The sequence below is a fragment of the Leptodactylus fuscus genome, chromosome 6, assembly GCF_031893055.1.
Source record: "Leptodactylus fuscus isolate aLepFus1 chromosome 6, aLepFus1.hap2, whole genome shotgun sequence".
Classification (NCBI taxonomy): domain Eukaryota; kingdom Metazoa; phylum Chordata; class Amphibia; order Anura; family Leptodactylidae; genus Leptodactylus; species Leptodactylus fuscus.
In genome coordinates, this window is record NC_134270.1 from 120,292,349 (window position 1) to 120,318,510 (window position 26,162).

General features: G+C 43.7%; 1 protein-coding gene across 5 annotated transcripts; it reads left to right on the forward strand.

The window, feature by feature from the left end:
- On the forward strand, positions 1–24,768 carry KAT7 (lysine acetyltransferase 7). 5 transcript variants are annotated; one of them, XM_075277164.1, is made up of 15 exons: positions 1–151; positions 2,368–2,527; positions 7,251–7,427; positions 7,601–7,840; positions 8,048–8,130; positions 8,265–8,372; positions 8,589–8,687; positions 8,775–8,885; positions 15,523–15,714; positions 16,521–16,610; positions 16,709–16,849; positions 17,863–17,956; positions 18,041–18,187; positions 18,591–18,697; positions 19,944–24,768. In XM_075277164.1, exons 2-15 carry the CDS (start codon positions 2,434–2,436, stop codon positions 20,043–20,045), a joined length of 1,785 nt encoding a protein of 594 aa, XP_075133265.1. In that variant the 5' UTR covers positions 1–151; positions 2,368–2,433; the 3' UTR covers positions 20,046–24,768. The 5 variants fall into 5 exon arrangements, with proteins under 5 accessions (XP_075133265.1, XP_075133263.1, XP_075133264.1 ...); XM_075277162.1 differs by having other exon boundaries at positions 3–151; positions 2,380–2,527; XM_075277163.1 differs by having other exon boundaries at positions 3–151; positions 2,380–2,527; positions 8,283–8,372.
- Positions 24,769–26,162: the final 1,394 nt, after the last annotated feature.

Below are 26,162 nucleotides of genomic sequence, written 5' to 3' on the forward strand. Positions count from 1 at the left end.
TATGTGCGAATAGGTGGGCGTGTACGCACATGCGCGCCACTCTCCCGTTACCCGGAGACGGCGCCGAACGGATTCCAGTGCTGAGGTAACCGGATAAACGGGAACCCAGCATCGTATAGAACGGGAGGACCGAGCGATGCCCCGGAGGAAGGTAAGTAATAGACGACGTAAGACACGGGCTTGGCTGTAAGCGTCAGCAAGGAAACTACTAGAAGGGCTGCGGTCTCTATGGCCGCCAGGCGCAGCGCTTTGAACGGATACGCTAAACGTGAGACACCGGTCTTAAGCCTTGAACGAGGGCAACCTCGGCTTCTAGTGCAGCGACTCCACGCGTGAGAAATGCAGTCAAAACAAGGCCCGTGTCGGTTTTTCTCTGGTTCTGTGCTTATTGGGTGCAGGGCAGTAACGGAGCCCGGTGATTGGTTGCCGTTGTAATGACTCGGTTGATGATTGGCTGGTTCCCTTGTCAGTCTTGGCTGGCGCCTCGCGTGTGGTTTTGAGCTCATTGATACGTTGTGGCGCCAATCACGTGCGTTCCTGCCTCTGCTGTGATCTGATTGGTTGCTGAGTTAGCTCTCGCTCTGTCATAGGCCAGTCGTGCTGTCTGTTAACTGTTTGACACACCCTCCACAATTCTCATTGGTCAGTTCTGGCCTGCTGTAATTTCTTTAGCCTGTAGTTGCCTGTGTGGGCGTGGTCATAACAAACCGTGGTCGTGACAATATCAGAACGTCACATGTTCACTTACGGCAGCTCTCTGATAGTTGATGGGACACTTTAGGTTGTTTGGTTAATGTTCTCAGATATTTTTCCTTTAGTGATCAGCTGATACAGGGTGTCCTGCACTGCTATGGGGGGGGGTCTGTCTAGGCATGAACAATGGCCTTGTTCACCTTCATCATGTCAGGGTATTAATGGTCTATCCTGGGGTAGGCAATTAATACAAGACATGGAGGTCTGACATGGTCATCACCTCCCTAGTGAATGGGATGGAGCTGCAGTACCAGCCACTGCCGCTACTAAGTAGACGTCCTGCAGTACATAATAAAGAGGCGCGCTGCCCCCTTCAGCTGGTCGTCAAGAGTGTCAAGAGCCTGCCCCCCTCCAAGCTGATGAGAAAGCTCTATACTAAAGATAGGCCATCAATATCCTGAGTCTATATGGGAGGAGAGCTGATGGCCATTAAAAGACCCAGGGGCTGTTGGTTCATTTTAAAGGGTTTTTCTGCCCTCCCCTCACTCTCCCCAGGTAGATGGGGTATCTGGGGGTCCACCAGTCAACTCACCTGGAAATTACAGTGATAGGGAGAGAGATACAGTTTCTGTCTTGTGAATAGCGGTTTTGTTAGGGCTCATTCACACTACGTATATGGCAGCTTATTCTGAACGTAAAACACGTTCAGAATCAGCGGCGTATAAAGCAGTTCCATTCATTTCTATGGGAGCCGGCATACGAGCGCTCCTCATAGAAATGAATGGGCTGCTTCTTTCACTACGAGCACTCCCATTGAAGTGAATGGAAAGCGCTGCGTGTACGGCTCGGAATGAGCAGAGCTAGCCGTACATGCCGGCACTTCCCAATCACTTCAGTGGGACTGCTCGTAGTGAAAGAAGCAGCCCATTCATTTCTATGGGGAGTGCTCGTATGCCGGCTCCCATAGAGATGAATGGAACTGCTTTATACGTGCTGATTCTGAACGTGTTTTACGTTCAGAATAAGCTGGCGATTATGTAGTGTGAATGAGCCCTTAGAGTGCTGCAGCTCTGCGCCTGTCTCCTGAATACTTGCATCCATTACTATAGCTCCTAACATAGGGACAGCCGAATCAGCCCATCTGTGTGAGGTTTGGGGGTTGGACCCCTACTGATCAGATACATTGGCTAGGTCATTAGGATGGAAAATGCCATGGAGGCCCAGAAAACACCTTTTATATGACCATTTACTAACTCAGAGGCTCGAATTTTTGTCAGTAGTTTTATATTTTGCGAGCGCTGACATATAAGGTATTCATAGTTTGTCGTCATTTTTTTTTTTTTTTATAGTGAACCCCCAATTATCAGGAGAATGTGATCTGTTGTCCCCTTTTGCACTAGGTGAGGTGGTTGTTGGCGCGGCTCTCTCTATTAAAGTCTGAGATAAATAATAAGCAGAGAGCATTGGTCGCTTATGACGGGTCCTTGGTAACATCATCCCTTTTATCATTGACATAAGCTGAAATCTGTGGCCCTATTGTCCCAATAATTCTGTCATCGCTATTGATACAAATAATGGCTGGCCATTGGGAAAGCGTGTGTCCTGATGCTGTGTATACATTGTATGGGCCGTTCTCCTCAGTATGAGCAGTATGACTGGCAATCCTAATCACAGCCTGTTCCATAGAGGAATGCTGGAAGCAGTTCGGATGGGACAGAAGATTCCGATTTCTCTACAGACATGGAGCACACAGACAGTTCTGAAAGTGACGCCAACTCCCGAGGTCCAGCACGCATCACCCGGTCCACAGCGAGGCTCAGTCAGAGCTCACAAGGTATATCGGCCTCCCATACATAGCTAGATTCTGATTAGGAAGGTGCTATGTAATGTATTATGTTATAAGGGGGTGTACACATGTTTCGGCTGTAACTTCAGTGACTAAGAATATCATGATTTTGAGCCGGAGCATGTGGACGCACCCTAACAGCTCTGTCAGGCTCAATGTTCAACTGAATTGCCCTTCTTTTTTGTTTCCGTGCTAACCTTTTTGTTTTAATCTTTCTTGGTTACAGAGCAGAGGTGCATGGCAGCTTACACAGGCCAACTAAAGACTCAGTGTAGAAGGGATTTCATGATTTGTGCTGATGCTGTTTGATCCTGAGCCTGCAGAATGGAGTCTATTAGGTTCTAGCTGTATAACCAAGCAGATAGGGCATTACCAAGGTTCATGAGTAGATTAGCTGAGCAGCAGAGTTATTCTGTATCATTGATTTTTATTAGCAGCTTTTTGTAGGCATCTTAATTTGAGGAGGTTTTATTTTACTGTAAGGGAAAGTCTGTGTTAAATGTTGCTATTTTAACTAACCCTTCTGCTTTACTAGCCTCTTGCTTCTTTTGCTAAATCCTGGTGTGCTTATCTTTGCTTGGAGTGAGGACTTGGGTTCACACAGCTCTGAATTTGTGATTAAAGGGGTATATATGGCTTAGAATGGGTTAAAAGAAAACAAAGAGGCAATACTCACTTCACTGATACTTGGCTGCACCTGATCCCCTTGGACAGACAAAGGAAATGACTGGTTAGGGAGCGTTCACACTACCGTCGGTGTCCGACATGTAGTGTCCGCTCCTAGTGTCCGCTCAAAATCTGTCACGGACACTAGGAGCGGACACTAGATGTGTCCGTGACACCTGTCATTCAAATGAATGGGCATCGGGTGCATTCTTTTGCACTCCGTGCCCGTCCTTCCCTGTCCGCAAGAGAAGATGTCCGACTTCTCAAGCGGACAGAGGAACCCTGCATGCAGGGCTTTTCTGTCCGCTTGAGAAGTCGGACATCTTCTCTTGCGGACAGGGAAGGACGGGCACGGAGTGCAAAAGAATGCACCCGATGCCCATTCATTTGAATGACAGGTGTCACGGACACATCTAGTGTCCGCTCCTAGTGTCCGTGACAGATTTTGAGCGGACACTAGGAGCGGACACTACATGTCGGACACCGACGGTAGTGTGAACGCCCCCTTAGCTAATCAGTCCCCAATGGTGATCCCTCTAACCCCTCATTCAAATCTGCATTGGTATTACGTTTGGCAGACTCCCCCGGATTGAATACCAATGCAGATGTGAGCGGGGGGTCAGTCACTGATTAAGTAACATTTCCTATATGTTCAGAGGGACCTGGAAGAAAAGACTGTCAGGTAACCCAGGAAGCATCAGAATGGGATCGGCAGAGGGTTGATGATGAGCTGAGTTGCTACTTTTACTCTTCTTGTGCCCTGCAGACCGAGTTAGGGTCACATGAATCAGTGTATTGTCCTTGTGTCTCTGTTTCTGAGAGATTGTGTTTTTTGTCGCTATTCAGTTGAGCTCCTCGGAGCAGTGAGGGCATTGACATTCCTCCAAAGAGGTAAGCAGAAACACCCTCAATGCTCCAAAGAGCTCCTATGCACATTGTCAAAAATGACGATATCTTGGCAATATAGGCACCGATTCACAAGGGCAAAAACACAGTTGGTTTGGGGTAACCTGAATCATTCTGTCTGCAGGGCTGGGTTCTGGTGACAGACTCCTTCTAACCCATTCTGATGTATATATTTAAAAAAAAAAATCACTGCAGGCAATCCCATTCAGGCTAAAGCCACAAAATTATAGATTTTTTTTTTTTTTGCTGAGAAATTCTGAAAGATATTCTCCAGCAAGCTGCTGTGGCAAAATCCACAACAAATTAGGTAGTTTTTGCTGGGGCTCACCCGTGGGTATATCTGTGCATTGCAAAGGTTTAAATCCTTGGGCCGATGCTGCAGTAATACTTGACAAGATGTAGGTGTAAAATCCACAGTGCAAGTTGCCTTTTCCTGGCTTCAAGCAAACTCTGTCCCCTTCTTTGTCTTGTGGTATGTAGAGTATACACACATGAATGATCTGCATGGCGCAAACTTCTGACAGCTGCCCTAGAACTGCTCCCACCAGATAGCTGTGTCAGACGTGTGCATGTCTTTTGTACCCCCAGTCATTGCCATATCTCTGTGATGGCACCAGTACAGTTTAGGTTTCATCCAACTACCTAACAGTAATGCCTGGATAATGGCCAGTAATGGGGCATCTTGGGAAAATACTATCACAGTATAGTTACTATGGCATACATGCATTGATTGATATTGCATCTTATATTCCAGCTTTCTATAGTCTTGAATCAAGACACTATATATTGTTTCACAATTGAAATGATTTTTGCTCAGTTTAGAAGTTTGATGGATGTGCACCCCCTGAAATGGGATCCAGTAGGGAGTTCCTTAGCTGCTGTAAATTGCAAGGTGGCCACCTGTGCATGGTGGATATAGTAATGGACTAGGCCAAAATGTGCTTGAAGGTCTGACAATGTCTGTTCTTGGCACTTATACATACAGACCAGTACGCATTGTAGCTTCATGTCACGAATCATTTATCAGGAACATTACATTTTTATTTTTCTTCTTTAATATATTCTGGGTAGTCAGTGAGGGAGATTTATTAAAGAGGTTTTCTGGTCACAAGTCACCTTCTATCTACAGACTAGGGGTACGTTGTTGAACACTGGGCCCCCACCAATCACAAGAGCTGGAGTGTCTTGCACTGTAGTTTGAATGGAGCAAAAGGTTGAAAATGTGCAGCGCAACTCCATTCATTTCAGAGGTAACCGCTGGGACATCTGGACTACAGCATCCAGGTGTCTTCAGCAGTTTCCTTTCCACAACGTTCAAACTGGGGTGCATAACTTCCCAGTGCCTATGATCGGTGGAAATCCTAGTATTTCGGCCCCCAACAAACATTTCATCTCAGCAGTTGATGCAAAGAATGGTCCAGCGAGTGGACAGCTCTTTTTTTTTCTGTAAAGTGGTCAGATCAGCTTCCATTCACGTACTTACTGCTCCATTCTCTGTATCAACTGGTGAGAATCGGTGGTGGTGTTGGGTTTCGGACCCATCAGTATTTTTCCTAGTTCACTAGTATTTTTAGCCCACAATATATTCTTGTTTCTATGAACATAGAGTCCTGATGCACATTAAACTGTTGTGAGATGATGACACTATCCCTTGTCATTGCTTGGACTCTGACTGTTCTGTTAGGAAGGAACACATTTGACACCCACTTTATGTTAAACTTATAAACTCACAGTATCCTAAGGCTGGACGATTATGAACTAAATCAAAATCGCAATTAATCAGGCGTTTTACCATTACAATTAATATCAATAATTGAAGTCTCTCCCCTTTAAAGTATGAGTATGTGTTGGGTGAACCTAGTGAGATTCACCTGGTGGTTTTGTTTGGTCTGAACACATACGAACCAAAACTATTATACTCTGTATAACAAGCAGAGGGCTAAGGAAGGTGATAAAACATAAAAACGGACTGTCACTCACCTCTCCTGGACTCCGGTGAGACTCTCCTGTTCTAGTCTTCTGACTGACGTCAAGTCACACACAGACACAATTGTCGCATGGTTACGTGACATCATGTCAGTCAGAAGAGCATCAGAGCCCTGGAGAGGTGAGTGACAGTGTTGTTTGTGTTTCCGCACCTCCTTTGGGCCTCTGCTTATTATACTCTAGGGTCTGAAGGGACCCCAGGGGTATAATAGTTTCGGAACAAAACCACAGGTGGGACCTATCAATTATTGTCATAACTATACTGAAATGCGTGAACAAAACCATGTCTCTTATCTGGGTTGATGTTCCATTTTGGTTATTTTTCTGTTACTCGCCCAGCCCTAATTTGGTCTCTACTCTGCATGTCCTAATCGTTGCAATCTTTGCTTCAGCTGCTGCTTTGAACTTCCTGCCTTTCCTCTAACCTGTTGTAAGTCTATACATATACTGGGGTAGGTAGAGGAGCTGCAATCTCTGTATTCTGAAGGTGACACTACTAAATACATGGAGATTTGTTAGGCCACATGTCACTCAGTCATGATGGATATTAGATGGACTTGTCATTGACTACCACCATTAGTGGTGGTAGTCAATGGTAGACACCAATAGGAGTCTGATTGAAGTCTGATTTTAATATAATGTGGGGGAAGTTTCTCAAGACTGGGGACAAACTAAACTTAGAGCATTTGTCCCTGGCCACCAATAAGATTGCTCTGAAAAGTAGAGCTGTAATCCGATTGGTTGTTATGAGCAACTGCTCCATTTTTGCACCAATTTATGTTTGTCCCTATTGTGTACTTGTGTTTAGTGGTGACACCTTTACTTGTAGGGATACTAGAGCTTGTCCTGTGTGTATGTTATAGGTTAATATCTCTAGTATTAGCTTTCAGTGTCAATGCTCTTTATTCTCAGTTTGTAGGCCAGGAATGGGCAACATTCAGTCTGTCAGCTACTACTTCATAAACGTGTGCCTTAGTTTGAGGCTTGTGGACTGAGGTTGCCTGTCCCTGTCCCACTCTTCTGCTTCACTCAGGGGGCAGGTGCTTATGTTTCCTTCTGCCATGTAGCCATGGTTAGGAATCTGCAGTCACAAGGCAGGTCACAGAAAGGTTGACCATGTCGGCAAGTGAAATTGTGGTTTTTATTAAACCAGATTCCAGTCCGGTTGGCAATCTGCAATCGTTTGGTGCAGAGGAGCTGGCCTACTCCACTCGGAGGGTGACCCGCAGCCAGCAGCAGCCCACCCCCGTGACTCCGAAAAAATACCCGCTCCGACAGACCCGCTCATCGGGATCGGAAACCGAGCAGGCGGTGGACTTTTGTGACAGAGGTACGGGGGTGCAGCCGAGCTCATACTACTGCCGGACGCGCTCTCTCTCGTGTCATAGTAGATGCACGCTGGCTGTCTGTTTAGCTGTGATCCTGTAGAGTAGACTACTCTGTGTGCTTTCTGCCAGATGCAACTGTTGGCAGGTGCTAAACCATTTATTCCATCTACCGTAGATACTAAAAATGCTGGGGATCATGATGAATCCCCACCTCGTACTCCTACTGGAAATGCACCATCGTCAGAATCTGATATAGACATTTCAAGCCCCAACGTATCTCATGATGAGAGCATTGCAAAGGATATGTCCATGAAGGATTCTGGCAGTGACCTATCACATAGACCCAAACGAAGACGGTTCCATGAAAGCTACAACTTCAATATGAAGTGTCCGACCCCCGGCTGTAACTCTTTAGGTAAAGTATTTATGCTTGTCCATATCAGTGACACTAATGTCCTTCATAAGACTAAAACATTGGTAATTCACCAACATTTTAAGGTCACGTTATACGATCTAAATATAGCAGTAAAGAAGTTTCATTGGCTTATAAAGCATAACTAAATTTTCAGACAACTTTTGATTTTCTGGCAGTATTTGTGACATAAGTAAATTTCTGTTTCAGGACACCTCACTGGAAAACACGAAAGGCACTTTTCAATTTCTGGCTGCCCACTGTACCACAATCTCTCAGCGGATGAGTGCAAGGTATCCCTCTATTTTGTTCAGCACCCCATTACTCACAGCACAATGTGCAACGTGAAGGGGTTCGTCTTCTTTTTCTGTGTGTGTATTTCTGAAGAAGGCTGACCTGACCCATCCATGATTGCTTACATTTACAGAATTGTGATGAATTTCAGGTAAGAGCACAGAGTCGTGATAAACAGGTTGAAGACCGAATGTTGTCTCACAGGCAGGATGAAAATAACAGGCATGCCACGCGGCACCAGGTGAGAGGATTAGTTTTCATAGGTTATACAATCATTTGTGGACATAATATGGAGTCTGTATACAAGAGATGCTGTCCATCCCTTACATGCTCTCTGGAATATTAGGTCCACAAATGATCACATGATGCCCTATTTTAATTTGGCCTTCAAGTGCCACTGAGGTTATGTCGGACTTGTTAGGTGATGAATGTAAAGCTTATACTTTTGTATTTACAGGCACCCACCGAACGTCAGCTACGGTATAAAGAGAAGGTCACTGAAATGAGGAAGAAACGCAACTCTGGCTTAACCAAAGAACAAAAGGAGAAGTATATGGTAATATAAGAAAATATAAGTAGGTGTGATAAATACCATTTATAAACATTTGGTTCCCTGTCCACATAATTCCCTCTGTACCCACAGGAACATAGACAGACATATGGCAACACAAGAGAGCCGCTGTTGGAAAACCTTACCAGCGAATACGACCTTGAGCTTTTCCGTAGGGCCCAGGCCAGAGCTGCTGAGGACTTGGTAAGGAACTTTTGAGGCAAGACAAAGGGGACCAGCCTTTTTCTTTTTGGAAGGCATTCATGTCTACTGTTAACATTATGTGGCATGTTTGTGACCTGACAAAAAGGTATGCATGTTTTCAGTGTTCACAAAGGTTTTCATATGTGTTTTCTTGCTTTTTTTTTTTTTTATTGGGGGGCAAAGCACCATGGGGTATTGATCTGGTCACTAGGAGGCTGACACTAGGAATAACAAAAGATGTTGGCTCCGCCTCTGGTGTATACGCTTTCTACAGACACTATGCTAGCTAGTTTTAGCCTAGTGTTCATAGGAGGCAGCTATGACCTGTATCAGGTCTTCTGCTTTACACTGTATATTCTCTATTCAGGTGCAGTGGGGGTCTTCAGTGTGTATGCTACACTAGTTGCAGCACTCTGTAAAAGAGCCCCTTGCTGGTCACCTAGTCTCCACTGCCGCATCAGTAACCATAATTCTGGTGACCCCCACTTCGATGTGCAAGGGGTGACTCTGTGGCTCCTCGAAAATGGAGGATCAGGTGAGTACGTCAAAAACTCCCTTCTATGGTGGCTTTCCTCCCCAAGAATCTCTCAGGGGAAGTCCTTTCTTCCCTCCCTCCATTGGTAGTTGATTTCCACCTATGCAAATTTTCCAGCTTGGGAGTAGTCTTCATTGGCTTGACCGTTTAGGGCCTATGGTCCAAAGCTGAGACCTCTCTCCAGATCAACCTCCTGGAACTGAGGTCCACCCTTAGTCCTGTCTCATTGGACCTCTCTCCTCCAAGGGCATCCGGTCAGCGTCTAGACTGACAACTCTCCTATTTGAATCATCAGGGGACACCAGGAGTTGAGTGACCATGCAAGAAGCCTTCTGCTTTCTTCTTTGGGTGGAGAGTTGTTCCAGCCCTGTGGGCGGTCTACATTCCAGGCGTGGACAATTTGGTGGCGGACTACCTAAGCTGAGAAAAACTCAGCCTGGTCAAGTTTTTGCTTCACCAGCAGATATTTCTCCAATTGTACTTCTGGTGGGGCACGCCTGGTGTCGACCTCTCCTTATTTTTTCAAGCTACCCCTGCTACGTAGCCAGGTCCCAGGACTCTTGGTCCATCGCCGCCGATGCTCTTGTGATCCCCTGGTCAGACTTCCACCACCTTTATCTATTTCCTCCTCTTCTCCCACATGTTCTCAAGGAACTCAAGATTGAGGGGGTTCATGCCATCCCAGTGGCGCCGGACTGGCCCCATTGGGCCTGGTACGTGGATCTAATGGTTTTGCTGGTGGACGCTCTTTTTCCTCTTTATCTGCAAGTTGACCTTCTGTCCCAAGGACTGCTGATCCATCCCACTTTACTTTAAATACATTTAACGGCGTGGCTGTTGAAGCTGAGATCCTGAGGCATAGGTTTTTTTTTTTTCACAGCCTGTTTATCTAAAGGCCTGAAAACCCCAGTCTGCTAAGATCTATCATTGCATGTGGAAGGCCTATGTGAGGTGGTGTGAGAGTAATGACTTCCATCCACTCTCCTTTTCTCTTCCCAGGATTCTGGCTTTTCTCCAGACCGGTTTTGGCCAAGGACTTGGTCTGTCTTCGCTTAAAGGGCAGTTGTCTGCCCTTTCCATTCTTTTTCAGAAGACCCTGGACTCCCGGCCTCAGGTGAAGACCTTCCTGCAGAGAGTGACACACGATGCTCCTCCCTACTGTCCTGTGAAACTGTGGGATCGTAATCTCTTGCTTAAGGCCCTTCAGGCTTCTCCCTCTGAGCTTTCTGTCCTGGAAGGTTGCCTTCCTGATGGCCATTTCTTCCATCCTCAGGGTCTACCAAACCAATGTTTCTCCTGACTAAGGTGGTTTCTTTGTTCCACATTGAGGACATCGTTTTACAGTCTTTCTGCCAGACCCCCAAGCAACCATGTGAGTTTTTTGGTTGATCCAGATCTATTTTTCTCTCACTGACCCTTTCCGTCGTCTGGACGCTTTGCTCATTTTCCCTGAGGGCCCTTGCAAGGGCTTGGCAGCTTTCATCTCCAGGTGTATTTGATCTGCTATCAGGGAGGCCTATCGGCTTAAGGATCAGTTGCTGCCATCTGGGCCTCTGTCCCCACTTTAACCAATTTCTACCAGATCCATTCTATGGCCTCTGCTGATGCCAGCTAAGTGTGTAAGGTTCTGCGATCAGCTGTGCACTAGGTTGCTCGCATGGTTGTGTAATTTCCACCCTCTAGGCCTGCTTTACATCATTACATGGCATTGTGTCCAACGATGAAATAAGCAAAAAAAATGGATTTATGTACTCGCCATAAAATCCTTTGCTTGTAATTATTGGGGGACACGGTTCCCTTCTTTCTTGTTGTTCCTGCCCAGGAATGTGTTGGTTTTTTTTTTTGCTTAGGCTTAGGACTTGTTGGTGGCTGTTAGTTCTGTGTTTTTTTGGGGGTGCTTGTTTGTGGTTTTTTGGTTGTTTTTTTTTTTTGTCTGTCTTTTTCTTGCATCTGTGATACAAACTGGCTAGCACAGTGTTTGTGGAGAGGGTATAGCCCAGAGGCAGAGCTGACCTCTTTTATTATTCCTAGTGTCAGCCTCCTAGTGGCCAGGTCTATACCAATAGTGCTATGCCCCCCAACAAATACAGTGAGAAAAGGAATTTTCTGTCATAGAAAAAAAAAAATAAGGGCTTTTGTTCATGGACATTTATGGATCCTATCAATCCTATTAATATTATAAATGTGAAATGTTTGTGGGTTTGTGACTTTGGATGTTCGGATGTTTGGCGGTCAATCACGCAAAACCCGCTCCACCGAGTTGGCTGAAATTTTCCACAAACATAGTCACTACACTCGATTGCGCAATAGGCTACTTTTCGTCACAATAGCGCACATACGTTTTTCCCAGGATCCCCACAAAACCCAAACTCACATCACTATCTCTGCAATCTCACACAATTTGGACCATAGCAAGCCACAAAATTCATATTACCCCCTACAGCAGAGGTCAGCAACCCCTGGCACACGTGCCAAGAGTGGCACTCCTGCCATATTTCACTGGCATGCCAGCAGCACAGGACCTGCAAGAGTTAAATGAAGTCCGAGCATCCCTTCAGTGCTCTGCTAGAGCCGAGGCATAAGGACACTCCCCCTTGAGAGGGGTGCAGGAAACCCAGGGGGTGGAGCTTAATCGCTCAGGTCTCTGCCTGCTATAGTGGTCTGCATCCTGCAAAGATTCCCCGAGGAGGAGAGGAAGCTGCTAGCAAAGTGCAAGTAAGAAACACACAGGTTCCTTCCTTTAGTTCCTTTTCTCATTAATGTCAGGCATTTGGGGTTATTAGTTTAGTGTTAGTAACTCCATGTGCCTCACATTAATAGGAATAAACCCCATCATGTCCCTCATATTAACCCCTGTGTGCCTCATATAAAGGTTACTAATATGTGAGACATATGGAGGTACTAATAAAAGACCTCAATAATGAAGATACTTAATTATTACCTCCAAGTCTCTCACATATCAGTAACTCTTACACAAGGGTTAATGTGAGGGACATGATGGGGTTAATTGCTATTAATAAGAGGCACATGGAGTTACTAAACTGTCATGCACAGGGCCAGACTTTTATCTACAACTAGCTGGTACCCGCGACTTCGTCTGCGGTGATTGTAGCAGTGGGTATATACAGGTGTGGGTAAGGTTTTCGTACTGTGTATAAGGTATGGGATATGAAATGTAACTTTGTATCTTGTTTTTGCTGTAATTCAGAGAATACGTGAGACTTTTGTGTTGAAGTTACTTTGTATTTGAGCCGCTATATATACGGTGTTGTGAGAAACTTTACATAGTGACTTTGGGACAGAGGTATTTGAAGTTAACCCCTTCCCGTCGATGGCATTTTTTGATTTTGGTTTTTCATTTTTGACTCCCCTCCTTCTAAACCCCATAACTTTTTTATTTCTCCGCTCCCAGAGTCATATGAGGTCTTAATTTTTCTTGGGACAAATTTTTCTTCATGATGCCGCCATTAATTATTCTATATAATGTACTGAGAAGCAGGTAAAAAAAAATTCTGAATGGGGTGGATTTGACAAAAAAATGCATTTCTGCGACTTTCTTAGGGGCTTTGGTTTTACGGCGTTCACTGTGCAACCAAAATGACATGTCCCCTGTATTCTGTGTTTCGGTACGATTCCGGGGATACCAAATTTATATGGTTTTATTTACATTTTGACCCCTTAAAAAAATCCAAAACTGTGTTAAAACATTTTTTTTTTTTGAAAAGTCGTCATATTCCGACAGCCGTAACTTTTTTTATACGTCCGTGTATGGGGATGTATAGGGCGTCTTTTTTTGCGGGGTCGGGTGTACTTTTTATTTCTACCATTTTCGGGAAATGTTATTGCTTTGATCACTTTTTATTCAAATTTTTATCAGAATCAAAAGAGTGAAAAAACGGCGGTTTGGCACTTTTGACCATTTTTCCCGCTACGGCGTTTTCCGGACAGGAAAAATATTTGTATAGCTTTGTAGAGCGGGCGATTTCGGACGCGGGGATACCTAACCTGTATATGTTTCACAGTTTTTAACTACTTTTATATGTGTTCTAGGGAAAGGGGGGTGATTTGAATTTTTAATCCTTTTTATTTGTTTTTATATTTTTTTTTACTTTTTTTTTAAACTTTTTTTTTTGCATTTATTAGACTTCCTAGGGGTATTGACATGGGTGGGCGGTGTCGTGGATTGTCAGAGCGGTGGGGGTCAGCAAACATGGCTGCTCCGGAGCGTTAAAGAGAGCCTCCTGGAGTATCGTTAAGGGGAGGGGCAAAGTGGTAAAGTATATGTATATGAGATTGTGTGGGGTTAGGGGCGAGGCTGCAGAGGGCAATATGAATTTTGTGGCTTGCTATGGTCCAAAGTGTGTGAGATTGCAGAGATGGTGGTGTGAGTTTGGGTTTTGTGGGGGTCCTGGCACAAACGTATGTGCGCTGTTGTGATGAAAAGTAGCCTATTGCGCAATCGAGTGTAGTGACTATGTTTGTGGAAAATTTCAGCCAAATCGGTCGAGCGGGTTTTGCGTGATTGAGGAACAAACATCCAAACACACAAACCCACAAACATCCAAACTCACAAACTTTCACATTTATAATATTAATAGGATTGTGCATAAAACTATGGTCCTGTACATTTCAATGGGCCCATACACATAGATCCTGTTTTTGCGGCTGTGTGTCCGGGACAAATTGAGCAGGTCCTATATTTGTCTTATACCTTTCCTACACCTGTCCGTATTTGCAGCCCTGTCAATTTATTTTTAATCCATAAGTCAGTGAAAACCATATCCATGCCATTTGTGTGCAGGAGGCCTAAGGCTGAAGCGCCACGTTGCGTTAACACAGCGTTTTGGTTGCAAATTTTGCTGCGGTTTTATGAGCCAAAGTCACCTATGTACCGTTTCAACACACCACGAACACGTAACGGTCGATAATAATGTGACCAATTTGCCTTACTGCCCACCTTACAATTACCCGGTGTCTCTTCACATAAACTAGAACTCAAGATTGGCGTCCCTGTCCTACTCATGCGTAATCTCGATGCACCCCGATTGTGTAATGGCACGAAGCTACGTGTCACACTACTAGGAACAAATATCATTGAAGCCACTATTCTTACAGGAGCAGCTAAAGGTGACAGTGTGTTAACCCCACGCATTCCAATTATACCAAAAAATTTCCCATTTCAATTCAAACGACTACAATTTCCCCTTAAGTTGGCTTTTACAATGACCATTAATAAATCCCAAGGACAAACGCTGAAAGTAGCAGGAATACATTTGACCACACCATGCTTCTCACATGGACAACTTTATGTGGCTTGCTCAAGAGTATCCTGTGCCCAAAACCTACATGTACTGGCGGAAAAAAAACAACAAATCATACAATGTCGTATATCCAAGTATATTCACTTGTAATAACTCTGTCCCAAAGTCACTATGTACAGTTTCTCACAACACCGTATAGCAGCTGAAATACAAATTACATTCAATACAAAAGTCTCATGTGCTCTCAGAATTACAGCAAAAACAAGATACAAAGTTACATTTCATATCCCATACCTTATACACAGTACTAAAACCTTACCCGCCCCTGTATTTACCCACTTCTACAATCACCGCAGACGAAGTCGCGGGTACCAGCTAGTCCTTAATATGGTGGACATAAGTTACCTTCAAACAAGGGAAAGCCGACATCTCACTGAGTGTATTTAAAATTCAAAAGGGTAAAAAATACAAACGTAGAAAAGAGACTGTGTGACTGAGACACACAGTCTTGAAATGTGTTGGCGTTTTTTGGTTTTTTTTTAGATTTTTCTTGTTTTTTCACTTCTATTTTTTCACTTTTTTTCTACGTCTGTATTTTTTACCCTTTTGAATATGGATTAAAGGTTAAATTTTAAATAAACTCAGTGAGATTCTGTCTTTCCCTTGTTTGTATGCTACTACTTCATGCTTCCAGAGTCCAGAAGAGGCTCATGCACCCTGAGGACTATTACTGTGGTAGTATTATTACTGGTGAGCTACAAAAATCCCTTCGCCCCCCCTTTGTTTAATAAATTACCTTTCCCTCCCTTCATAGATTGTGCATTTTGTTATGTCTTTGCAGGAGAAACTTCGGTTGCAAGGTCAGATCACAGAAGGAAGCAACATGATAAAGACAATCGTGTTTGGCCGATATGAGTTGGACACGTGGTATCACTCTCCATACCCTGAGGAGTATGCCCGACTAGGCCGGCTGTATATGTGTGAGTTCTGTCTCAAGTACATGAAGAGTCAAACTATCCTGCGCAGGCACATGGTGAGTGGGGATGTTGCATTACATGCACACCATAAATTCCTTGTATATATCCACCTGTCTACTTGGCTCCTGTTTGGGTAATAATGTACTGTAATGTCCACTGTCCATCTAGAACTAATCCTACATGCATAATTGGCTTTAGAATACACAAGTTGGGTAAAGGGTCTACTTGCTGAAATATGTCTTAGGAAAGCTTGCTTAGGAATGATTGAGTCTTAAGATATTTTTCACCATGTGAAATTGTACAGTATATCAGCCCATAATCTGCAGTCACTTTGTGCTGTGGCATTTTTATTTCTTTGTATTTTTTTTTTTTTTTTTTTTGCAGTGTGTGTGTGTGTATAACACTTGCTTAAAAACCCCAAAGCCATTAATTCACAATTCCTCCAAAAAGTCTGCAGCATATATGACCCATATAGACCTGAATTACCTGAACGCTTTTGGTTGTGTCTGATGGAATTTCCGTGCCCGCTCTGACCATGTTCCCCTTTTCTGAGCAGTGGATGTGAAATTGCATGATAGGCCAGTCAGTTGTATTAGCTGCTAGATTATATATGGGATGTCTAGGGGCCACAGTATGTTAGCTGAAGACAAAATAATCTATGACCAGAGTATAATATATGGTATAAATTTCCATTCTGAAACTAGAGAACAAGATCTATTCTTCCTAATTGTGTCTGGAAATTGTTACTTGAGTTCAAGTGAAAGCCTAAAGGCAAGATGTTTCTTCATGAAGTATCAGTCAGGTTTTCTTAGCCTTGTCTTGCATCTCCTGGCTAGCTCTTTCTTTTTCTTTTTCTCTCCAGGCGAAATGCGTGTGGAAGCATCCTCCTGGAGACGAGATCTACCGCAAAGGATCCATCTCTGTTTTCGAAGTAGATGGCAAGAAGAACAAGGTTGGCATTAGAGTTTAATAGCTGCTGTGTCTAATAAACTGCACTACTGAAATCTCATTACTGCATGATAACTAAAGCTGTGACATATCTACCTTCAGATTTACTGCCAGAACCTGTGCCTCCTTGCCAAGCTTTTCTTAGACCACAAAACCCTTTATTACGATGTAGAACCTTTTCTGTTTTATGTCATGACGGAGGCGGACAACACTGGCTGCCATCTCATAGGCTATTTCTCAAAGGTAGGATCTCCCATTTTTCTCTGGAGACTGATTATAGCCATATACCCAGATGCTTGTGTTAAGCAGGTTCACATCATTGTTGTGGCTGCATCAAAAATGTCTTTACATTATAAATATATACAAAATAGAAGTGTGTGTTCTACTGCGAGACCCCTTTATACCATTCGCCCAAGGCTTATGTCAAGTATTGCAGAGTAGTCCCATTCAATTGAATAGAGCTGAGCTGCCGCATTAGCCCGTGTGAGAGGGTGAACTGTAGTTTGCACAAAAGCAGATCCCTTGTTTAAAGAGGAATTATCATGTCCTTGGGTACATGTGGTTCTATATACTGCTAGAAAGCCAACTGTGCATGTGAATTCAGCGCACTGTCAGCCGTCCTGTTATGTGCCTATAAGTGCCTAGGCAAGATATATTGGTGCTGTTACCGATGTGCAGTCACTGTCAGATGGGCGTTCCTGACAGTCAAGCGGGGCTGGGGGGGGGGGGAGTTCCTCACAGCCCAGCTAGACTGTAAGGAATGCCCACCTGACAGTGGCCAGACATCGGTAACAGCACAGATATCTTTTGCCCCAGGGCACGTAACGGGAAAGCAGACAGTGTGCTGAATTCAGCCTACTGTCAAATTTCTAGCGATATATAAAACTGCATGTGCTCGAGGACATGAAAGATCCTCTTTAATGGATAGATCATTAATATCATATTAGCTGGTTGTTTTCATCAACCGCTATACAGGGAACAGAGCTGTAAGCAGATGACTCTGTTTAGTGGCCGTGCTATCCTGCAGCTCATCTCCTATACAAGTGAATGGAAACTGCAGTACCTCGGCATAGCCACTACACAAAATGGCTATCTGCTTCAGACTGTCTTCTCCATATAGTGGCTGCTTAGAACAGCTGATCAGTGGGAGTCTCCCTGGTGTCTGAACCCAAAAATGTGATATTGATAGCTTATCCTAGGAATAAGCCATTTGTATTATTTGCCCCTGAAGACCACTTTAACGGTTTGTTTTGCAGGAGAAGAACTCTTTCCTGAACTATAATGTGTCGTGTATCCTGACTATGCCACAGTACATGAGACAAGGTTATGGGAAGATGCTCATAGATTTCAGTACGTACTTGTGCTACATGTACTACTCCTGGCCTTTCAGCAAAGTGTCTAGTTCATACTAACTCTATATCTGTTTTATTCCAGGTTACTTACTATCCAAGGTGGAGGAGAAGGTGGGGTCTCCAGAACGGCCCCTCTCGGACCTCGGCTTAATAAGCTACCGTAGTTACTGGAAGGAGGTTCTGTTACGATACCTCCATACCTTCCAGGGCAAGGAAATTTCCATTAAAGGTATCAGTGGGCTCTAGGATTCTATATGACCTGTTTCCTTTAAAAAAAAAAAAAAAAAAAAAAACCTAGTCAAAGCAATATAATAATAATATAATCTGTTGTCCTGTCTGTAGAGCTCACTCTGGTTCGTCCATTTCAGTAGTTTGGCTAACTGTGAATTGCTGTGGTTTTGAGATGTCACTATCGGCCAATGTTTTTTTTTTGTTTTGTTTTTTTGCTTTCATGTTCCATAAAAAAGGTAGTTCACTGTAAAACAACTAAGTTTTTGCTGCAGTTTTTGGACATGGGGCACGACAGTACTGTGTTAAACCAACTCATGGACATTATAACCAGGTTAATTGCATCTGATAACACCAGATCTGCGTCCATTTTTTTTAAAAATTTTTCTTCTATTCTTTTGTAGAAATTAGCCAAGAAACAGCTGTAAATCCAGTGGATATTGTAAGCACCCTGCAGGCCTTACAGATGCTGAAATACTGGAAAGGAAAGCATCTTGTACTGAAGAGACAGGTAATCTTGAAGTATCTGCTATTAAATCAGTATGTTCATGTGTGTTGGAGTTAAAGGAAAAGTCTAGGAATTTATAATGAATTACTGAGCCAGGTGAACTCTACAGATTGGTGGGGCCTTCACTAGTTACTAACACTAGATTCACACTAACAGTCAGGTTTTCGTCGTTTAGGTCCACTTGGGGACATGAAAGATGGAAACCCTATCTGCTTAAAAAGTGTTTACACACAGAAACCCGTGGACCCCATAGACTATAATGGGGGTCCGCCAGGTTTCCACCAAAAACTGTGGAGAGAAAACTCCTCTTTGTAGGACTTTTCTTTCTGACAAGTTTAAGCAGAATGTGGGACGTGAATCTAGCATGAGAGCAGTGCCATTCGTTTTGGTGGCTCTACTTGATATTGTAGTTCATTCTCTATGTGCTGAGCGTGGTTTAAACAGTGTTTTTTTTTTGTTTGTTTTTTAAGTCTGTTAGTGCTATTAATGAGTTAATAAATGCACCCAAATACCTTTAGCAATGTTTGAGTGATTTCTGGGTGTCTCTGGGAGTCCTGGCATCTTCTGCATTTGTTTACATGGGTCAGCTTCCTAATATGTAACTTCCACACTAGCTCCCGTCCATCCTTTCTCCCTCCCTTTCATACACCCCCTCCTTGTCTCGCTAGCCATCCCTCCCACTACTAGCCCTTCCTAACCTACTTAGCCCAACTCCTGACCCCATATACTTGCCTCTCTTCATTCCAGGCTTTCTTCAACAGGACGGCTCCTCCTTCTTTTCTATTGTCCCAGTGCTCTGCAGCCGACGATCCACCTTTACTGTACAGGCGTGGGATCTGCGCAGTAGAGGAGACTTATCAGCTACAAAGCAGCGCTGGGTCTATTATGTGTGCGCTGGCAGTCGGGTAAGAGGGAGGAGCCGTCCTACAAAAAGAAGTCTGGAAGGAAGAGAGGTAAGTATGATGGAGTAGATGTTGGGGAAGTAGTAAAGTTCTGTTTCCAGAAATGGGGAAATGTATCGTCATTGGATAGCCAGCAAATGTCCTTGGGGTGGTCACATGACCACCCCAGGGCTTATGGGTAAATATACATTTTTTGATAAATTATGTAATTTAGAAAGTAGGCGGTACCTTGTGGTAGCTTTAAAAGCAGCCATATTGGTTGCCACAGAACACTTGAGTTCAGAGGATTGCTGAACACTTTATTCCCATCTGCACAATGTAATTCTTAATTTTCTCTTTTAATACAGGATTTGATTGATGAATGGGCTGCAAAAGAAGCCAAGAGGAGCAACAGCAATAAGACTATGGACCCCAGCTGCCTGAAATGGACACCCCCCAAAGGAACATGAATTCTTTGATTATTTCAGCCCTACAATCTGCAGTCTCCTCGGTCACATTTATGTATTTCTTATAGTGGATGACGCCTTCAGCTGGTTTCTTCCACCAAAGTCTTGTTCTTCTGGTAAACCACACTCCACCCTTGGGGTTACCTCCAGCGTTTCCCACCAGATACAGCTTATGCGATGGTTGTGTGATCCAGTCACGGGACATGCAAAATAATTCCGACTTTTATTCACTTCCGCATAAGATAAAAGAAAATCTCCTAACGTTGTCTTGGAGCAACCAAGTGTCATTTTAATGTCTAGGTCTTTATGAATGTGAGAATACTGAAAGGCAGGGTATTTGTTAGAGATGTATGTCAGATTCTGAGCCTAAAGAGGCACAATGCAGGAAGAGCCAGCATGGTTATATGTGCCAAGCACATTTTTTTAAAATTGCAGGATGTCTGCAGTGTTACTTGGTCATCACATTTTATCATTATTTATCTTAAAGGGGTTGTTTATACAGGCTACAGGAGAAATGTTATTATATGGCTCACTTAAATGAATGGCTGACCGTATAATAAGTTCCCTTTGCAGCAGCTATCCCTTCTGGCTAACAAAGGGGTTATGGAAGGAGGTTGTCTAAAATAGCACCTCACCTGTCTACACAAGTTGTGTATGGGATTGTAGCTCAACACCATTAACTTCAATATGGCTTAGTAGCAATACACACAACCTGTGGACGTGTGACACTGAATAAAGCATCCAAATTTTTTCTCTATGTAGAGAGCCCCTTTAAGGTCCGTTTATGAATTATGAACCTTAGAACCAAACATGTGCAGCAGGATGACTTTAAAATGGTTGCCCATTGCATTACACACAGTCCATTGGCTTCAGTGAAAGGTTTGTAATGCTGCGTTTCATCTTTGATGGTTCTGTAGGGACGTGAACACTGCCTGTTCCAAGCCACAGATTTCAGCTGGTTGCTGGGGTTGCCAACACAAGGACAACTTCTGAGCAGCTCATGGTTGATGGACCCTTGTAACAAAAAAGACTTCCAAAGCAGTAGTTGCACATCTTACTTGTAACATCCAGTTTGGGCCCTCGCTTTTAATACTGAACAACAAGACACCAGCAACCAGGCACCTTTCTTTTTGGACTTGTTGAATCTGCCAGGCTTGTGGCTTGCAAAAAAATGGCAACAGCCAGAATAAAGGAGATGTGGGGAGCACAAATTCCCTTCAGCGATCACCACTGTCACACTGTGTGACTAAGCCTACATTCCCACAACTGCTGGGTAAAACAGACGGGAATAATGGACATTTTTCGCTGCCTTTTTGCATCTGAGAGTCTCCTTTTTTCACCAATCCCTCATAGATTTGACTTTGGAGAATCCATATAAGCGAGTAATATAGGACATCCTGTCTTTCTATGGACTGTCCATAAAATGGTCGTGAGTGGTATCATTGCGTTCCATTGATTCTATTGCAGCCGTGTGTCCGTCTCATGGCTGAATTTCACTGTTGTGTGAATGTAGGCTAAGATTGTAAGAGGCGGGGAGACTTGAGGATCAATCATGTAGGAAAACTAGTACAAATGTGTTTATGATGTGTAAAGGTCAATGCAGGTGATATACATTTCTGTAACAGGGTTTTACTTGCCAAAAAGCCATTTATTTTTGAAAATATATTGATGCAAAAAATATTTTTGAATTTTAATCTGAAACTGCGCAAGGATGGGTTCAAATAGTCTTATTGTCCAGCAGTGTCTTTCTTTTAAGGGGACTATTGTTATGAAGAAAGGGTTTACGGTTTATTTTTTCCTCCAGAAATAGTGACCATTCTGTCCATTTCTTTATCTGGTATTTTAGCGCTTCCTCATTGAAATGAATGGGGATCAGGTGTAATTCCAGGCTATGGACAAGAATGGCGTTTTATGTTTTGTAAGATCAGACAACCCTTGAGGCTGCTGTCCTGCACTGTTTTATCCTGGTACTTGCTTGCTTACTTGTGTATTTGAGTCTATTTACAACTTTCTTTTAACGTCTGCACAAAATGTTTTTTAGGTCAGTCCCCTATGTGGCATAAATGTCGCGTTTTGGTTGTGGCGGAAACCTCAGTGAGAAAAAGCAGCGTATTAAGTCTTTGCAAAGTGGATGGGATTCTAGCGAATCAAAGTCTAGCGAATCCCATCCACACATTGCATAGAAATATGCGCTGCGATTTCCAAAACGTTGCGGTCTTGGAAATGGCAGCATGTCAATTATGCCTATGGAAACTGATTGTTTCCATCTAGATATAATGGAAGCAGAAGCGTTTTCTGGCTGTGTTCCGCTACATGGGGCCTTTAGCCTAACAGTGTTCTGCATGTGGTTAGAAACCCTGTGTAAACACCCCAAAAAACCTGGAAAGTGAAACCATCTAAGAGCTCGTTTACATCTGCGCCCAGGTGTCCGTTCTGCAGGTTTCCGTTTCCTGCATAAAACAGAGGCAGGATACGGAAACCTGCAGGAGTCTGTCTCACCCATTCACAGGGCTAAGTTCACACAGCACAGGACAGTGTATCTTCTTCCTCAGCTACAACCATTTCCTATAACTAAGAACCTGGAGTACAGGGCCCCACAGCACTACAGTTGTAGTACTATATACATAAATGGCTGACCGGCATGGTCTGATTGTAGCTGTAAAGATTCTCTAATTCATTAAGAAGTCAGTGACTTAATTTCTATGGAGGAAAATATGCAACAAACTATAATTATACAATATTACTAATCATTTTATTTTGAAGTTGGAGTCAGTAACTAGAAATGCCCAAGTAGTATTCGATTGAGTAGGTATTCGATCGAATACTATGGTATTCGAAATACTTGTACTTGATCGAATACCACGCGGTAAACGCAGTAAAAATTTGATTCCCCTCCCACCTTCCCTGGCCCTTTTTTTTTTTTTTTTTTTTTTACACCGATAACTATGCAGGGGAGGTGGGACAGGAACTAGGACAACGTAGGCATTGAAAAAAAACCATATACAGTAGAGATTAGAGATGAGCGAGTAGTGTTCGGATCAGCCAATCCGAACAGCACACTCGCATAGAAATGAATGGACGTAGCCGGCACGCGGGGGGTTAAGCGGCCGGCCGCCGTCAAAGCGGAAGTACCAGGTGCATCCATTCATTTCTATGGTGCGTGCTGTTCAGATCGGCTGATCCGAACAGTACTCACTCATCTCTAGTAGAGATGTGCGAGTAGTGAAATATTCGAGTAGACTTCAATATTCGACTATTCAATCAAATACTACTTGCTCATCTCTATCAGTAACTTTTTTTCTGACTTGCATCACCCAGAATTGGTCCTGACTCTGCTTCCGTTGTGATGTTTTTTTTTTGTTTCTTTTTTGCTGGTTTTTGACTTCTAAAAGGGTTGTCTCCCACTGTCTCCCCCCCCCCCCCAGAATGGTACCACCCTTGCTTATAGGCTACATCTACAAGTGCAGTTCATCCTCATTCACTTGCTTGAAGACCAGCTGCACTACATGACATGGCCCATGGGCTAGAGTGGCGCTAGTCTTCTGATTCTCAATGCATTTAATGACATTTCAGTGTGAAGCATGATGCAGCCACAATGTCTCCTATAGTAGTGAAACTCTCATGTGCTGAGCTCCTGGGATACACTTATTTATTCCTGTTGTGTGTGTGTGTGTCCGTCCTTACAACGCACAGTCATTAGCCAGGTTAGTATTATAAGCTGAGTCGCTGCACTATTGAATGCTCCATATAAGACGTCTTGTCAGCAGTCTGCTGGGTCAATCATATCTAACAATTTTACTGACGACATGGCTGGATTCACCTTACCGTTCCTTAATGTTTGTTAGGAAAAGAAAGTGTTGAAAATGTTGTATTTCTTCTTAATGAGAATTGGTACCAGAGGAGGAAAACCCTTTTCACATGCAGTATACCTGAAAAGCTGTAAAAAATGCATCAGGTTCCCCGATCAAGCTTAGATCCTTCTCTACCACGGCCTCTCATCCAAGCAGAGGTACTGTGAGGGCTTGAGTAGTGCGTCACTATAGTGGTCCCCATATTATACGGACCATGCTTGATCCTCTCATTAGAAAACTGTTTGTATGGTGCTTGCTTAGCTGGTGGATTGTCTGAAAGCTGAAAAGTTGTGTTTTTATTTTTACATATATATCCCCAGTTGTTCATAGTCTCTGTCTGTCACGACTTGCCCTGCAGCACTGAATGTAGCCCATGGATTAGAGTGGCATTGATCTCCTCCAACCCTCTTAATGTGCCGTGCTGCTCCTCAGATTCCCAACAGCCTGTCTCCTACTCTGTGATCATCGGTGACTAATCCTCCTTATTTCTGTCTCTGAGTGTCCTCTAAACAACAATTGAGATGTCTTCACAATACTTCTGGTGTATTGGTCCTGTGTCCGTGTTGCTTCTCATTATACCCGTGCCCACTGCTGTGCCTCCATACTGCATCTGACCCAATTTCCTTTAGCCAATCATTAGCAATGACTCCTTACAGTGACCTTTGACCAGGAGACTGCAGTTCTGCCCTATCATCTGCCAGGACAGGTGGAAATCATGTTACTTATTTAGCAAAGACCCTTGATGTGCAGCTTTGCCGATTACTTGCACTGGATAAATAGACTTTATTTATGTTCTATGCTGTAGGCTGTTATGTGAATTATTCTCTGTTACTATGATAGCAGTATATTGCCTACTCAATAAAGCATGCACTCTTCTTGCTTATGGTCTTCTGTGCCGGGCTTTATTTAACATCCAAGTCTCTTCGACTTTCATCCCCTTCATTATTGTGAAGAATAACCATCAATTCAGTACCAGCACTTGTACATAGTAGAGGAGCCTGGGGATTCAGAGTAGTCAATGCAGCCTGGTAGGTAACAGCTTAAACACATTAAAGGGGTTGTGCCTATGGATATCATGGACGGGTGTCTTCTATTTTATATTAAAAAGCCAGTGTCAAAGGTAACTTATTCTAGTGAACTTGACATTAGCAGTTATTATACTGTGTGAGAGCTTCCGGCAGATATGGGCCACATTTGAAGGCTTGTGTGGGTAGTGGCACTAATATGAGCAATTATTCTATTGGAGATCGGAACTAGAATTGTCACTATAGTTCCTCACCACTAGATGGCAGTGAAGCTCTACATGCTTGTTGAATGAATGAGGATGAGTACAGGACATTCCATACGAGCACTGAAGTCTGCCCTGTCATCCCCACATATAATAAATCTATGGACATCAGTGGTCTACAAATAAAGGTTGTGTAAGCTCTCCCAGCATGTGCCGCAACATCCTGCTAGTTATAGTGTCTCTCCTGCTTGTGTACAGCCATCCGGGCTGTAGTGAAGTGATTATTAGTATATGAGGTCAAAGCATGTGTTGTCCCTGGGCCCCTATGCAATGGCTTATACTGTATGATGCAATCACAATGTTTGTGATCTACGGTATATTCACTCTAAATATGGAGACCATGTGGGAATATTTATTAAGACTGGCACATCATGTGACAGTCCTAATATTGTCGAAACGTGTATCAGAATTAGGAGGCTCCGGCTTCCATAATTCTAGCAAACTGCAGGATGTCCCATGTGGCAAAATTGTAATTTCCACTTATTGGGGACTGGCGTAGATTTCAGGTATATCTCCTTCCATTTTTCTGGAATCTGACGGGCTGAGGCATACACAGCCAGCTTGATCCCGTTCTGGCAACTTTAAAGGTGACGTGCGATTGACCGAGTGGCACAGGTTTCGTTGCACCAGAACATTGGCCACATTTACACTAGTAAACTGGTGTACTTTTAATAAATTTGGCCCAAAGTCTACAGATCTCTCCATCTAGTGTGATGACATGAGTTCATATAGGAGCAGACCATCCTGGAGAAGGAAACCGCTCTGCTTGGTCCCTTTTGTTGTGGTGCTCGGGGGTGAGGACTTATGCAGGTCTCCCTCTCCAGAGGAGCGCAGTTGGCAAACGGGAGGGTAGCAAATACCTTGTCCTGGAGCCAGTTTGTAATTGTGGCAGTGGGCACACTGCACTAGCTATCTAGCACCCTATCTGTCTAAGACACTGTTCACATCTGCGTTCGGGTTTACGTTCAGGTAGTCTGCTTG